Genomic DNA, 15,010 nt, shown 5'->3' with positions numbered 1-15,010 from the left:
ACTCTCCGCGCTAGACCTAAATTGTGGGTTAGGGGGTCATTGATCCAAAGACAAGATGTGGGACATGCAGGGCCAAAGGACATGTCATTTGTGGGGAACTGTGAAGAATTTGGGATCCTCAGGTGGGAGCCACAGCAGTCTGCAGAAAGACATGACTGCCAGGGTCCCTGCCGGAAAGTACTGGCAGGTGGTGGGTGGGTGGTTCCCAGCAGCTATGGGCCGTGGCCTGAGAGTTTATGATCTGAGGCATGTAACGCAGACCAGATCAGTGCTAGGATGTGGTTTAAAGGTGAAGCGTTGGTATGAGCTGCAAACACACGAGGCGTGGGGGGAGCAAGGGGGTGTTAAACTTTCACACGAAGCTGCCCTGCCTGGTTCTTCCATCCAGCTGGGGAAGTGGGAAGCTTGGTAAATGCCATACTGGAAATGGGGCAACAGGGTTCTGCTATGGCAGGCCCATATCAGGTTTGATCACACTGTGCAGGAAGAAGAACCAGGCATCTCTAGCTTCCAGAGAATGGCTTGGAGGCAGCTGAAATTTTCCTCTCCCACCCACACATTTTTGGAACACATTTCAGGTGATTCAGACTTTCTCCACCTTGCCTCCAAGCCCCCTAGGCGCTGAGCTTCTAAATGTGTAGATGCTTTCCCCGTTAACCCCAGGATTTTTCTGGAAGTTCACCGAACTTTCTAGAACTTTCTCAAGTTTTGATAGCCAAGCCCTAGAGCAGGACCTCTTTTCCAACTTCGTGGTCACGAAGCCTGAGCAGGAAGTGAGGCTCAAATGGACCATCCAGCCATCAGCTTTTGTGGCCCGATCATCCGCTTCCAGAAAACAGTGGCTGGTTTCTTTTTACCTGTTTTCTCCCGTGTTTCCCGCTTGCATGGTGGTGAGGTGTGGGTTCTCCCGGTAGCAGAGTCGTGATGAGTGTTGACTGTGTCAGCAAGGGTGGAAGGGTGGCAGCAGCAAATTTCGGAGAAGATAGGGATTTCAGTCGTCCCTCTTTGTTTCTTATTACTAGAGGCAAAGGAGAGTAGCTATAATATTTATTTCCCTCCTGCAGAAAAACTGGTTGCTTTTTCTCGCCTTCAGGAAAGGGGTCCGCAAACTCTTCTGTCAAGAGCCAGTTAGTAAAATGTTCAGACTTCGCGGGCTGTACGGTCTCTGTATCCACCGCTCAGCTCAGCTCTTCCCTTTCAGGGGGAAAGCAGTACCCCCCCCCCGACTCCTCACAGTACATAAACAAGTAGATGGGTGGCTGTTCTCCAGAGAAACCTTATTTACAAAAACAAGTAACAGGCCAGCTGTGTTTTAGGGGATCTCACAGGGGTCGGACTCACTAGGGATTTGATGACTTGTTAGCATCACAATAACTTGCAAAGGTCCAAAGGTTTTATTAAAGTATACCTCTTGCTTTTAAAAGTCTGTACCAGGAGAATATTAGAATGAGCAGTGACCGTATCATTGTCTCATACTCTGGTGAAACCTATTTTCTGAACACAGCCTGACCATTCCCAGCTTCTCTTGGGCCTATGATCCTGTATGTCTTCCGTCTGCTTTTCTTGGCCCTTCTAGAACATCTGCCCTTCCTCTCTGTCGTCCTTTCCCTTCCTTTCTGCTCTTAGGACACGCCGTGCTCTTCTTCCCTCGTCCCCCTCCGTCCTGGCATTTGCCATCTGCTGTACAGAGATTAGTACTTGGTGCCGGCGGTGCAGAAAGAAATTAAGAATGTCCTTGCAGAAAGGGTAGATCACTCAGCAAGCCTAAGGAAAATATTCGGGAATTAATCTGAGAATCTGAGCTAACAGATAGTCTAAACTAGACTCCCCACGCTTCCTTCTCCAGCCATCTTCCGTGTCCTCCCAACTCCTGTCGCACAAGGCTGGCATGGCCTCCGTCTGTCCAGCTGGCCCCAGTGTCCTCCCTCCCTCTCCAGGCGTCCAGCTGGCTCCCCGTCCCGCTGCCCCGCCTCAGTGGGGCCCACTGGCCTGTCTTTTCTGTTGCAGGACCACCTCCAGCAGTGCCTGTTTCAAGCTGTGCAGTGTTCTAATGAGAACTGTCAGGAACAAGTCCTTCGGAAAGATCTGAAAGAACATTTGAGCGCACGTTGCCATTTTCGAGAGGAAAAGTGCCTTTATTGCAAAAAAGATGTGGTAGTAATCAGTCTGCAGGTAAAAAAGAAAGAAAGAAAGATGAATCATCTTTATGGGACTAAATTCTACCTGAGCGGTCACAGTGAATCAGGACATTACTGAGTTTATTTTTGTACAGAAATAGATCTAAAGAATTATCTGAGAGTTCTGTAAAAAACAAAACACCTTCTTGTTGGTAGGACCCTACTCCTTTATCATTGCAGAAGCATTGTTTGAGCACCTACTGAGTGTAAGTGTGCAAGGAGCAATGTTGGGTGCTGGGTCACAAGGAGGTGACGATACTGTGTCCTCAGGCCACTATGATCTGACTGGAGTGGCAGGACGTAGGCAGAGGAAGAAGGCATGAGGTACCTTTTATATGTACCAAAGGAGCCATACTGATGACTCTCATAGTTTGCCCTCCGGAAGGCCTGTGCCCTCTGACCTTCTTTTGGAATAATTGGAAAACTGAATTGAATTCCCGGGAAGGAAGCAGCCATCTTTAGTCCTTTCTGGAACTAGGCTGTACCTTCCTGGGGAGGGGAAGCCACATAACATACATTCCCAGAGACATAAGCATAAACACTCTGAGGCCATAGAAAGGAACCCTGGAAGCAAGGACTGCTCTGTTTTATCACCCTTTCTCTGTTTCAGTATCATGAGGAAAACCTGTGTCCCGAGTACCCAGTATCTTGTCCCAATAAGTGTTTGCAGATTATTCCAAGAACTGAGGTAACTGTAAATGATTCTCTTAGTAGATTTAATGTAAGATAACATTTTAGTAACTGCTGTGGTGTGTGTTTGATCAAATCCCACAGGCTGAGGCCCAAGGTTTAGAGAACACCCACAATAACCACGTCTCTGTGTCCCCTTCCCTTTTTCCGGAAAGGAGTTCTCCGTTTTTACCGTAGCTCTCCCTCCACCAGGCCTCAGCGTGGCTTTCCCCGTTCTGTTCCCTCCCTCCTTCCCAAGCCACCCTTGGGGCTCTCTCAGGCACCCGAAGAATTGGTGATGAATTTTGGTGGCACGAGGCTGTCCCTTTCGTAGGTGGATGAGCACCTTGCTGTGTGTCCTGAAGCTGAGCAAGACTGTCCCTTCAAGCACTACGGCTGTACTGTGAAGGTACGGGATGCCTTTTTGTTTCCGCCTCTACATTCTACTGTGGAATTCGTTGGGCAGGTTTATTTTACTCTTTGATCCCCTTCAGGATACAGAAGACATTCACGATGGAGGAACTTTAAGACTGGCCGTATTACTAGTGAGGGTTCTCCAGAGAAGCAGAATCTGTAGGAGATAACGTATCTACATGTAGACACATACATAGAAATTTATTTTAGGAAATTAGGTTATGCGATTGAGGGCGTGATTGAGGGCACTGGGGAATCGGATTATTTGCAAGGCAGACCAGCGGGCTGGAGTTTCTATGTGATAGTTTTTTTTTTTTTTTTTTAAGATTTTGTTTATTTCTTTGACAAAGATCACAAGTAGGCAGAGAGGCAGGCAGAGAGAGAGGAGGAAGCAGGCTCCCCACTGAGCAGAGAGAGTCTGATGCAGGGCTCGATTCCAGGACCCTGGGATCATGACCCAAGCCAAAGGCAGAGGCTTTAACCCACTGAGCCACCTAGGCGCCCCTCTATGTGATAGTCTTGAGAAGTGCTGCTTCTTCAGGAAACCTTATTCTTGGCGCTCAAGGCCTTCAACTGGTTGAATGAGTCCCTACGGCACTGTGGGGAGAAATCTGCTTTATTTAGAGTCAGCTGATCGTAAATGTTTATCACATCTGCAAAATACCTTCACGGCAACATCTAGATTAGTTTTGACCAAACAACTGGGCACCATGGCCCAGCCGAGCTGACACATAAAATTAACCATCTGGGTAATTTTTCTAATTCGGACTCCGCGGTCTCCACCAGATTTTGAGACGTTCTGGAGTCATTCTTCTGATGATTATAAATGTTGGTTTTCTGGTACTCCTGGTCTATCACCAAGTATTTTGAAACAGAAGCGATTTGAAATCATGTTTTAAAGTGTATTTTATTGCCTTAAAAACTATTAAAAATATTTGTCAATAAATTGTATAAAATAAATGAAAAAGAAAAGAAAGTTTGATTCCTACCTCCCTTTAATACATTCCAGATGGATCAGAGTTTTAGACATTAAGAGATATAATGCACTGTATTATTTCATACTTTGTGTGTATCTAAAAGTACTCCAAATAAAAAGTTTTTTTAAAAAAAATCATAAAAATACTAGAAGTAAAGGTGAGCAAATTTTTTTTATTCTTAAAATAAAGGTCTTTCTTAGATGACTGACACAAAACCAGAGCTATAATTTTGATGCTTAACCACAAATACTTGAAACTTTAATGTGATTTTTGAAAAATACCATAAATAAAGTCAAATGGCAAACCACAAACTAGAGGTAAATATCTCCAACATCTGACAAAAGACAAAAAGGGCATTTTCCTTATATACAAACATTCTTACATGTAAATAGCTTATCTAACTTAATAGAAAAATAGGCAAAGGAATAAATGAATAGTTCCAGAAAAAATTCAACTGATTAATAGATGTAAAAAAAGACACCCCATCTCACTCCTAAATAAGGATATATTATAACAAGAAATATAACTTTCACCATCAAATTGACAAAGATTAATACAATTTATAATATCCAACTCTTTTTGAGGGCAGTTTGGGTACATATCTATGAAAAGTGAGGGGTGCGTGGCTGGCTCAGTCGGTGGAGCATATGACTCTTGATCTCAGGGTCATGAGTTCAAGCCCCATGTTGGGCATACAGATTACTTAAAAAAAAAAAAAGTAAATAAAAATGTCTTTATTTAAAAAAAAAAAGTGAATCCACACATTGGCTTTATAATTCTATTGCTAGGAATTTTCATAGATACTCTAAGTACACAATGATTGCACATATACAAACACCCTCACACAGAGAAATTTTTATAGCAAAAAAACCACCAAAAACTAAGAACCTGTAAGCCCACCACTGAAGTGCTGACTATATAATTCTATATATTTATATTTTGGAATGCCATGCATCTGAGAAAAAGAATAAGATACGTATTTTTAAAAACTGAATATGCTTATGATCTCATTGAGTTAAAAGTGTATACATGTTGTCGCTGACTCTGGTGAGTGAGAGACTAGGGAATTGGGGGTGGTGTTGGGGAGAGGGAGACTTTTGCTTCTCATTCTATATCTTGGTGTACTGTTTGACATAAGCATACATTTATTTTAAAAACCTATATGAAAAAAATGTTTTCGTGAGAAGCCTTTTAAGGAAATCAGTGAAGAGTCCATACCTTTTCACATATCAAACCTGAGATTATCTTGGCTGCAAAAAGGATAGGGTTTACCTTTTTAGTGCACAATTTACAGAATTGCTTTCCAACTCTAGAGAGATCTTCTTGACAGTTAGTTCTAAACTCCCAGTTGGGCTGTCCTCTAGAACTCACCTCAGTACCAAAGCTGAGGATGAGATTGGTTCCCTGGATGAGGGGCCAATCCTAAACTGAAGAGAAATTGATGGTAAATGTATGCATAGGTCCACGGAATCACCCGGAACACCTAACATTTGCTTTTACTAGTAATATTTGCAGTTTGCAACTCAGTATTTTAATGATTAGGGAAGAAGTCACCCTTTGTTCTAGCAAACATATCCTTGGATTTTTTTTTTTTAAAGATTTTATTTATTCATTTGACAGACAGAGATCACAAGTAGGCAGAGAGAGGCAGGCAGAGAGAGAGAGGAGGAAGCAGGCTCCCCGCAGAGCAGAGAGCCCGATGTGGGGCTCGATCACAGGACACTGGGATAATGACCTGAGCCGAAGGCAGAGGCTTTAACCCACTGAGCCACCCAGGCGCCCCATATCCTTGGATTTTTGAGGGCAACAAATTTGTGCAGGCTGAAACTGCCATCAGGTTGCGTACCTTTGGCCTTTGGTAGAAAGCAGCATGGAAATGCGTGCTCTGTAGGAGACAGAACTCACTTGGGCTTGACACTGATCTGAAGCTAACCACCCAAGGAGATCAGTTTTATGGGGGACTCTTTGAGAGATGATAACCATACGTAACCCGCAGTCCTAGATTCCCAGCGCACAGAAGGAGATCCGCTTTGAGAATTTTGACTGTGGCTCAATTCTCTTTTCTGTAAGTTTAAAATTGTCTCATAGACGCCTTAGAATCCTAGAGCTGGAAAAGGGACCAGGAGGGGCTATTTTTTCCTGCATCCCACCTTTAGACAAGTAAGCAGAATTGTCACAATTCTGTGTTAGTGGAATATTCCTCCCCTACCTTGATTTTGGAGTCTTTCAGCAACCTGACTTCCTTTCCTCTTCTTCCTGAAGGATAAACGGGGGGTCCTGCAGGAGCACGAGCATTCAGCCTTACGGGACCACATGCTTCTGGTTTTAGAAAAGAACTTCCAGTTAGAAGAACAGGTAACTAACTATTCAAGGGTTCGCATGGAAAGGGAGGCAGGGCAATTGTTGGGATTGGTAATTGTTGGTATTTTTATATTCTCCTAGGTTTCAGTACAAGTCAACTGGAGGTAGATGTTTTTCTACTAAGTGGCCAGGCAGACTCATAGGAGTATAGAACACTAGAACTGGAAGGTGCCTTTGAGATCTTTGGGTCCAACCCTCTCATTCAACAGATGAAGTGACTAAACTCAAAGGAATGTTGATGTGTTTGTAACTTGTAAGTGTTTGTAACAAGTTTGTAACTTGTAAGTAACTTGCAGCATTGAATCACAAACCCATGTCCCCTGATTCTCAGTCCAGTGCTCCACACAAAATACCGTATTTGCTCTCTGCAGCCCAACCGCATGCCTTGTGGTTAATGTTTGGCACCTGGTAGGTGACGAGTAGGTGTTTGATGTTTTGGAATTAGACCAGTGTTACTCTGAAACAACAGTTGACAATCTGTTCTAGGCATTATGGGTTATATATATTTTGCAGTAAGTCTTAACTCCTGCCTCGGAGAAGCTGGGCAGCCCGATGGTGCACACAGAGCTCTTTATTCACGGAGTTGGGATTATCAAGTGAAATTGTGTGTGCACATGCCTGCCACAGTCGCTGGAATATTCATAATGGACCTCAGTAAATGCTGATTTGGTTGAGTAATTATTATAAAAGTTAATTGTTTTGTTAGAACATCTCAGAGGATCAGACTTCTCAAGTCTGGTTCCATATTAAAGAAGGTGTGTGAGTTTCAAGGTCAGATCTTGGAACAAATTGGGAAGACCAGTTAAACTGTGACTTTGGTACAGGGCACACTGCCTGGTAACCATTCCCAATTTTTTCTGTACCACTCGCCCCACGCATCCATCATCATTCATTCGTTCAACAGACACCTGTCATATGTCAGGCATGAGGTTAGTTGCTAGAGATTCTGACTGGAGGAGGACACAGCTTCTGGCCTTGTAGAACTCATGACAGTGCAAATAGATAAGATGCTGTGCCCTAGGACACGCTGTGCCTCAGTCTGGGGTACGGAGGCTGCAGCACTTTCCTCTGTGGGAGTTGGGGAAGGCTCTTCAAGGGAGCACATCGGAGTTTCACTTTGAAGGAAGAGAACATTTGTCAGCCTAAATGTTGTGGAAAGAGGGCATTTCAGAAGAGGAAAGACAGGGAGGCATGAGGCTGATGGTTCAAGGAACGGGGGTTTTGGGGTGGCGAGGCTCCTGAGTGTAAGCTGGGGGAGAGCTGGAGACTGGTATGCTGGGTCCACATTGCAGTGGCCTTCTGTGTGAGCTAACAAGTTGCAGATACTATTGTTATTTTTTTAAAGATTTTATTTTTTTATTTGACAAATAAAGATCACAAGTAGGCAGAGAGGCAGGCAGAGAGAGAGAGAGAGGAGGAGCAGGAAGCAGGCTCCCTGCCGAGCAGAGAGCTGGATGCAGGGCTCGATTCCAGGACCCTGGGATCATGACCTGAGCCGAAGGCAGAGGCTTAGCCCACTGAGCCCAGGCGCCCCCATTAGATTATTTTTTTATTCATTCATATTCTGCCTTGTTTCAGAAGGGATTTAAGGGCCAAATGTTTGTCAATAAGAGGAAGCTAATAATGGAGGTTTAAAATGGGAAAATGCAGATTTCCCCCACTATGGAAAAGCAGAGCCATCCTATGAAACCATTCATAAGCCGAAGGGGTGTAAAGCAAAGAAGCAGTTACGATTTCTTAAAAGTGGAAATCCTTTTTGACTTTTTGGTTAGTGAGAGCAGATGCTAACATTCATCTTTCATAAAAGCAAAGTGGCATTGTGTGAACTTTTGGATAGTTGGGGTAGATGAGGACCAGTATGTAGCCACCTAATTATTTGTTTGGCTTTAAAAAAGTAAGCTAGCTGTGGGGCATCTGGGTGGCTCAGTCTGTTAAGCGTATGCCTTTGGCTCAGGACATGATCTCTGGGTCCTATGATCGAGGCCCACATTGGGCTCCCCACTCAATGGGGCGTCTGCTTCTTCCTCTCCCTCTGCCTCTCCCCCTACTCATGCTCTCTTGCTCTCTCCCAAATAAATAAATAAATAAATAAAATCTCAAAGCAAAAAAAAAAAAAAAAGTAAGACAGCTGGTCATAACATAGAAGATGGATAGAGGGAGAGAAGAGCGTGAGGACAGGGGGACCGGGCCGCGGGATGTTGTACTAACCTAGACAGTGCAGCGGGGGAGCCTGGCAGTGGGTGGGTGGGGACTCCAGAGCCAGGACACCTGCTTTCAAGACCTGGCTCCTTACTTGCCATATGGGTTTGGACCAGCTGCTTAACCTCTCTCTTCCCTTTCTCCTCATTCATAAAACGGGGTTGTGGTGAAGGTTAAGTGAGCCAATATATTTAAACTCAGTTCAGTGCCATTATCATAAGCAGCTCAATATTAGGCGAAGGCAATCTCCTGCAGCTGGCGGTGCTGGTGACAGTCAGCCAGGGCGGTGTCTGTGGGGATGGAGAGGGCATGGGGAGAGGTCAGAATGGCAAGCTGTAAGTCTAGAAGGCAGAGGACATGGTAGTTATTACCTGAAATGGGCACTACTGGAACAGGAGGAAGAGCAGAGGAGAGGAGAGGGTGGGGAGAGGAGACACCGAGGTTTGCTTTCCATCAGGGGGTTGGGTCTGCTGTGGAGGCGGAAGTCAGCTCTCAGGGTCGTACTGGAAGATTCCGGGGCCAGAGATCACACGGTCGTTGCAGCCATTTGTGTATTCTTTTATAAAATGTGTATCAAATGCCGTCTGGGTGTCAGGCGCTGTGCTAGACTTTGGGGATGAAGAATTGAGTGAGATGTAGCCTCAACAATGTAGTAGAGGAAAAAGAGTGAAACAACCCCAGAAAGCAATAAGGGTAATGAGGGTAAGTTACATGCTAGCGTGTGGCCAGGGGGTCTTGGAATTTGAGAGAGGACCTAGCTTGGTGGTACTGGTGAGGAAGTATTTCTGAGAGAAAGTGCCCTTGAGCGGAGACTGAAAAATTGGTGGTTTCTAGCCGGAGAAAGAAGCATCTGAGGAAGCAGGACCCAATGGACAATGGACGTGTGTAGTCTTGCTGGGCAGGGCACATGTGGGACGTGGTTGGGCAGGAGGCCGAGAAGGTAGCCAGGGGCAGATCATGTAGGGTGTGTAACTATCCTCATAGTTAAGGGAGAGGGGGCGGTGACAAGACCAGATTCGTCCCTTCATATTACTCTGGTTGCGGCACGGAGGATGAATTTGAGGAAAACAAGACTAAAGAAAGGGAGAGAATCGTTCATTCATAGAATCACTCAACAAATATGTCTCAAACACCTGCTGATGCCAGGCACCAGACCAGTTCCTAGGGTTACAGTGAACCGTGGGACCCGTGTCCCAGTTCCCATAGAGGTTCCCTTCTGGAAGGACCATGAGGGATGGTGTAGGACCAGTTGGGAATCTGTAGCCCAGGTGAGAAATAATGAAGGCTAAAACAGGCGTTGAAATAAGTTGAAACAAGAAGTGGATATAGGAGTCGTGTTCATTTTGTTGCGTGTCGGAAGTCAAAGTTGGTAAGTATGGATGACTGAATGGATTAGGGTATATGAGAAGAGCTGTCTCGGCTCACACTAAGGCTTTGGTTATTTCCCTCCAATACGTTACAGATTCTAAGAGCATAACATGATTTGCCTACCACTTGCTAAGCTAGCTGTATGCTGTGCAGGTTACTTAAACTCTCTGCCTCTGTTTCCTTGTCTGTAAAATGGGACTGATAGTCATACCCCACTCATGGGGTTCTTTGAGTATTAAAAGAGCTAATGAATATAAGGGTAGGACAGACACTCAGCACATTTCAGCTGTTACTACTGACACTGTGCAGAGAGCATCTATTGTGGTGTGGTGATTGGTACTCTGTGGTTGTTACAAGTGTGCGCTGAGTGAATGAAGAGAACCAATTCCGAAAATTTAGCCAAGTGATGTCACTGTCGTTAGATGAACCATCTGAGCGGGTTAAGTATAGAAAAGGCTGACGAGAAATCTGTGCGTCTGTTTTTTTTTTTTTTTTTGAAGTGCCCGAAGATATTATATAGGAGACTACTGACAAATATTTCCCTAAAAATGTATATATATGTATATATTTTTCTAGAAACACTTTCTTACCTGCAATATTTTCCTAGACATATATTTACATTATTTTAATTTGTATCCGTGCATTTAAATGATCTCATTCACATTCCTGTTACTAGATTTCTGATTTATATAAGAGCCTAGAGCAGAAAGAAAGTAAAATCCAGCAGCTAGCAGAAACTGTAAAGAAATTCGAAAAGGAGTTCAAGCAGTTTGCACAGATGTTTGGCAAAAATGGAAGCTTCCTCTCAAACATCCAGGTGAGAAACGACCTCTCTACTCATAGCCAAGATTTAGCCTTCAACTGGCAGTCCAAGTTTTCTTACAACTTCTTAAATGGAGATAATTTCAAATGTAAAGAAAATCTACAAGGATAAGCTGGTGCTTAAAAATGACAGTGTTCTCTCAGATTCGCTCATTGTCAGCATTTTGTCCCATATCTCTGTCCGTCTCTCTGTTGCTCTATGTGTTCTTTCTGAACCATTTGAGAGTAAGCTGTATATGTTGGGGCCCTTTATCCCTACAAACTTCAGTCTGTATTTTGTAAGAATAAAGATCTTCTCTCACATAACCCCAACATTTAACAGTGTCCGTACATGTAACATTGATATAATACTTTTATATAATTTATGGCAATTGGGGTTGTAATTAATACTGGGCCAATATTAGTCCTTTGATGGCAAATTCTTTGAGAGATTCTATAGTTCTGCATTTTGCAGTCAACAAAGTGAAACTATTTATTCCCTTGGGAAGAAGATGCCTTAAGCAACACTAAAATATAGCAAAAATGATTTTGCAAATCGTGAATGTTAAAGAACCATAAACACATTTCTGATGAGTAATGTCTCTGTTGTAATTACAAAATTTATAGTGAAAAAGATTTGAAGACATGGGTATGGGTTGTATTTTTGAAATGTGGACTCTCCCAGAAAAATGCAGCCCGTGTGTGTGTGTGTGTGTGTAGAAAAAAAAAAAGGAAATCCCCGCCCACCCAAAAAAAAAGAAAAAAAGGAAATCCTTCCTATGGTATTATCTCAATTCTGACCTTTTTCTAACCCAGAAACCCTTCAGAGTTAAGGAACTGAGGGGCAAGGGTGCAGGGGTAATACAAGCCTAGTTTTGTTCAATATCTTCCATCCATGGAGAACAATCACAAGTTCAAGCCCTCCCTCAGGGCACTTCCTACCCCCTCTAGTGCTCAGGCCCGAACGGGTGGGTCTCCTTCCAGCTCATTCTCTGCCTTCTAGCAGAGTGGGAATGGATCAGGAGAGTAGCCTCTGAGAAGGAAGTTGTAAGGCAAGGGGAAAGACAATAGAACAGAGATATAAACATAGGTTAGAGAACCAAATGGCAAGAAATTGAGGGAGGAGTAAAAGTCAGATGAAGAGAAGTTCATCGATTTGGAACAGGAGCTGGGACCGGGTCGGGGAGGAAGATATTAAGTGGTTCATCTCTCTGTGATCCTCCCTGAACTTTCCTCTTCTGGACTGTGCCTTTTTCGTTTCATTAATGGATTAATTAAATTTGAAATGTTTGAGTTGAAAACATTTAATCTCAGTGAATTAATTACTAAGATAGTAATAAAAAAATTTTTTTTTTGACATTATGATCCGTGTTGTACTGAAAGGCTCTCTCCAGTCACATTGACAAGTCAGCTTGGCTAGAAGCTCAAGTGCGCCAGCTACTGCAGACGGCCAACCAGCAACAAAGTAAATTTGATCTGAGGGCTTTGGTGGAAGCGATTGATACGGTGAAACAGAAAATCACTCTGCTAGAAACCAATGATCAAAGACTAGGTATGTGTCATGTTTTACTTCTCTTTGGATGATTCTGTAGTCTGCATCTAGCCAGATGGAGAGTCCCAGCTGTCCAGGATAAATAATGGCCGAATCTGGTACTCGTGAAAAAGAACAGCATGAGACTCTGGCCACTCCAGGGTCGGGGGGTGGGGGGTAGTGATGGAGGGCGATGAGCGGGGGCTGGAACAGGCAGGGGTTGGAAATGGGCCAGGAAATTCCAGAAACAGGGAGTGGTGGTTTTTTAGGAGAGTGGGAAATGATGAGAAAGCTAAGAGAGAGATGTGGCGGAAACTTTAAGTATAGAAAAATATAAAAGGGTTTGGCTCTTTAAAAGCCTCCCCGTGATTCAATAATGAGGCTCGCCTTGCTAATGCACGCTAGTTCAATGCGGGGCGTCTCCTCTCCAGTTTGGTGAGCTTCCATTCAAGAGTATGAATTTCTCTACTCTTGCCAAGACATGAGATTTACTGAGCTAATTATTAATACAAAGGGTCCATTGGTGGACAATGAATTCGATTCATCTTTAGGATGTCAGAATTTTATTGGTTCTCTTCAGATACCAGAATTCCACTTTGGGCAGATTCTAAAGACAGCTTTGAGGCCCGTGGTTTCTTTTTTTTCCCCCCCCCTTTGCAGTTGTTCTGGAAGGGGAGACTAGCAAACACGATGCCCACATTAATATCCACAAAGCCCAACTGAATAAAAATGAAGAGCGATTTAAGCTGCTAGAAGGGGCCTGCTATAATGGCAAGCTCATCTGGAAGGTGACAGACTATAAGATGAGGAAGAGGGAGGCGCTGGACGGGCACACGGTGTCCATCTTCAGCCAGCCCTTCTACACCAGCCGGTGCGGCTACCGGCTCTGCGCTAGAGCGTACCTGAACGGCGACGGCTCCGGGAAGGGCACACACCTGTCGCTGTACTTCGTGGTGATGCGAGGGGAGTTTGACTCCCTGTTGCAGTGGCCGTTCAGGCAGAGGGTGACCCTGATGCTTTTGGACCAGAGCGGCAAAAAGAACCACATCATGGAGACCTTCAAGGCCGACCCCAGCAGCAGTAGCTTTAAAAGACCTGACGGGGAAATGAACATTGCGTCTGGCTGTCCCCGCTTCGTGGCGCACTCCACTTTGGAGAATACCAAGAACACCTACATCAAAGACGACACCATGTTCCTGAAGGTGGCTGTGGATTTAACTGACCTGGAGGACCTCTAGTCCCTGTGTGGGGTGATGAAGGGCGTGCGGGGCCAGGACCACGGTGGAGGATACCTGTGATTATCATATGGATGGACCAGAGCTCAGTACACATTTGTAGGGGCTTGTCGCGCCTGATGTTTGAAGTCAGTTTAAAAACTTCTCAAGCGCTATCTGCTTTTTGCATTTTACTCTGTCCCATTTTGAAACTCAAAACACTTAGACTATCCTCTCATTATTTATATGTTTATCTCTCTTAAAAGATGTCAGGTTTCTTGAAAGCGAGGTCTGGGGCCTCTCTCTTTTACTGGTGCTTGGCATGGTGTCTCAGAGCAGGCACTGTGTGGGATGTTACCGAGGACACAGAGGAAGAATTGAAAATGCCCCAGCATTTTATTATTTGGCCTGCTGATTCTAGACCTGACCGTGAGCCTGCAAAAGCCATCTTTCAGGATAGGCTGTCCCCATTACACAGTTGGGTGGTGTGCTTTCAAAGACAGTAGGCCTGGTTTGGACCAGATTTTATTTGGTCCAGTACTAAATTTGTGGAAATTACTATGCCTCTAAACATTTTCATTAAAAATTACCAGTAGTCAGCAAGTACAGTTTTGCAAGGCTGCATTAGAACTGGTGAATAGAAAGATTTTCATTCTTCCCGTTGATTGTGTGTGTGTGTGTGTGTGTGTGTGTGTGTGTGTAGAGATAGAGTACATACATATATAAATGGAGATATAACCATGTAACTAAAGGTCATATTTTATTAGGTTCAACCATGTGAAAAAAACTATTTTCATACATCAGAAAAGGTCAAGTATTAACAGTTTCATTCAGTAAATATATATGTACCTGTATATGTATACACCTAGTTTAAAGGTATTTTGTAATAATAGTAAGTTAATGTGAGGATGGGCAACATTTAGCAAATGACAGAGAAAATGTCGTAAATGAATAAGGGAAATTTAAAACCTAGGAAGAATACCATGATTATGCCGATGGTATCAAAAGTATTCTCATCCCAAACTGATTGCGAAAAGCAGTATCTCCTATTCTTTTTGAGAGAACGTTTGAATTCACAAATTGGTATAAAAATGGGCATTTATATAAACTTGTGACTTTTCTTTGTCAAAGTTGTGAGTACTTTGTGAAAACAGAGATGATTATATTCTTACGCATCTGTCTGTGTGGGTCTCTCTACCAGGATGTATATATAAGTCAAAATGAGTCCTTCTGTCTGTTGTTAACCGTAAGCTGATCAAAAAAGTACCCAGTTTTCCTGAGCCACGTCATTGTTACGCA

The 15,010-nt window shown here is 43.8% G+C and overlaps 1 protein-coding gene across 3 annotated transcripts in view; it reads left to right on the top strand.

The window, feature by feature from the left end:
* TRAF5 (TNF receptor associated factor 5) overlaps nucleotides 1-14,339 on the top strand; it is a 45,633-nt gene extending 31,294 nt beyond the window's left edge. For 2 of the 3 annotated variants that reach the window (XM_032862819.1, XM_032862821.1), the window contains exons 5-11: nucleotides 2,008-2,172; nucleotides 2,788-2,865; nucleotides 3,181-3,255; nucleotides 6,500-6,592; nucleotides 10,842-10,982; nucleotides 12,350-12,518; nucleotides 13,158-14,339. In XM_032862819.1, the coding sequence (XP_032718710.1) occupies nucleotides 2,008-2,172; nucleotides 2,788-2,865; nucleotides 3,181-3,255; nucleotides 6,500-6,592; nucleotides 10,842-10,982; nucleotides 12,350-12,518; nucleotides 13,158-13,735 (1,299 nt within the window). In that variant the 3' untranslated portion in view covers nucleotides 13,736-14,339. The remainder of the gene's footprint in view (nucleotides 1-2,007; nucleotides 2,173-2,787; nucleotides 2,866-3,180; nucleotides 3,256-6,499; nucleotides 6,593-10,841; nucleotides 10,983-12,349; nucleotides 12,519-13,157) is intronic. The other variant, XM_032862822.1, reaches the window with a different exon arrangement.
* The last annotated feature ends 671 nt before the right edge of the window (nucleotides 14,340-15,010 follow it).

The sequence above is a fragment of the Lontra canadensis genome, unplaced genomic scaffold (genome assembly GCF_010015895.1).
Source record: "Lontra canadensis isolate GAN:19392208 unplaced genomic scaffold, GSC_riverotter_1.0 scaffold24, whole genome shotgun sequence".
NCBI lineage: Eukaryota > Metazoa > Chordata > Mammalia > Carnivora > Mustelidae > Lontra > Lontra canadensis.
Note: the sequence above shows the minus strand (reverse complement) of the source record. Positions and strands in the feature narration are given on the sequence as shown.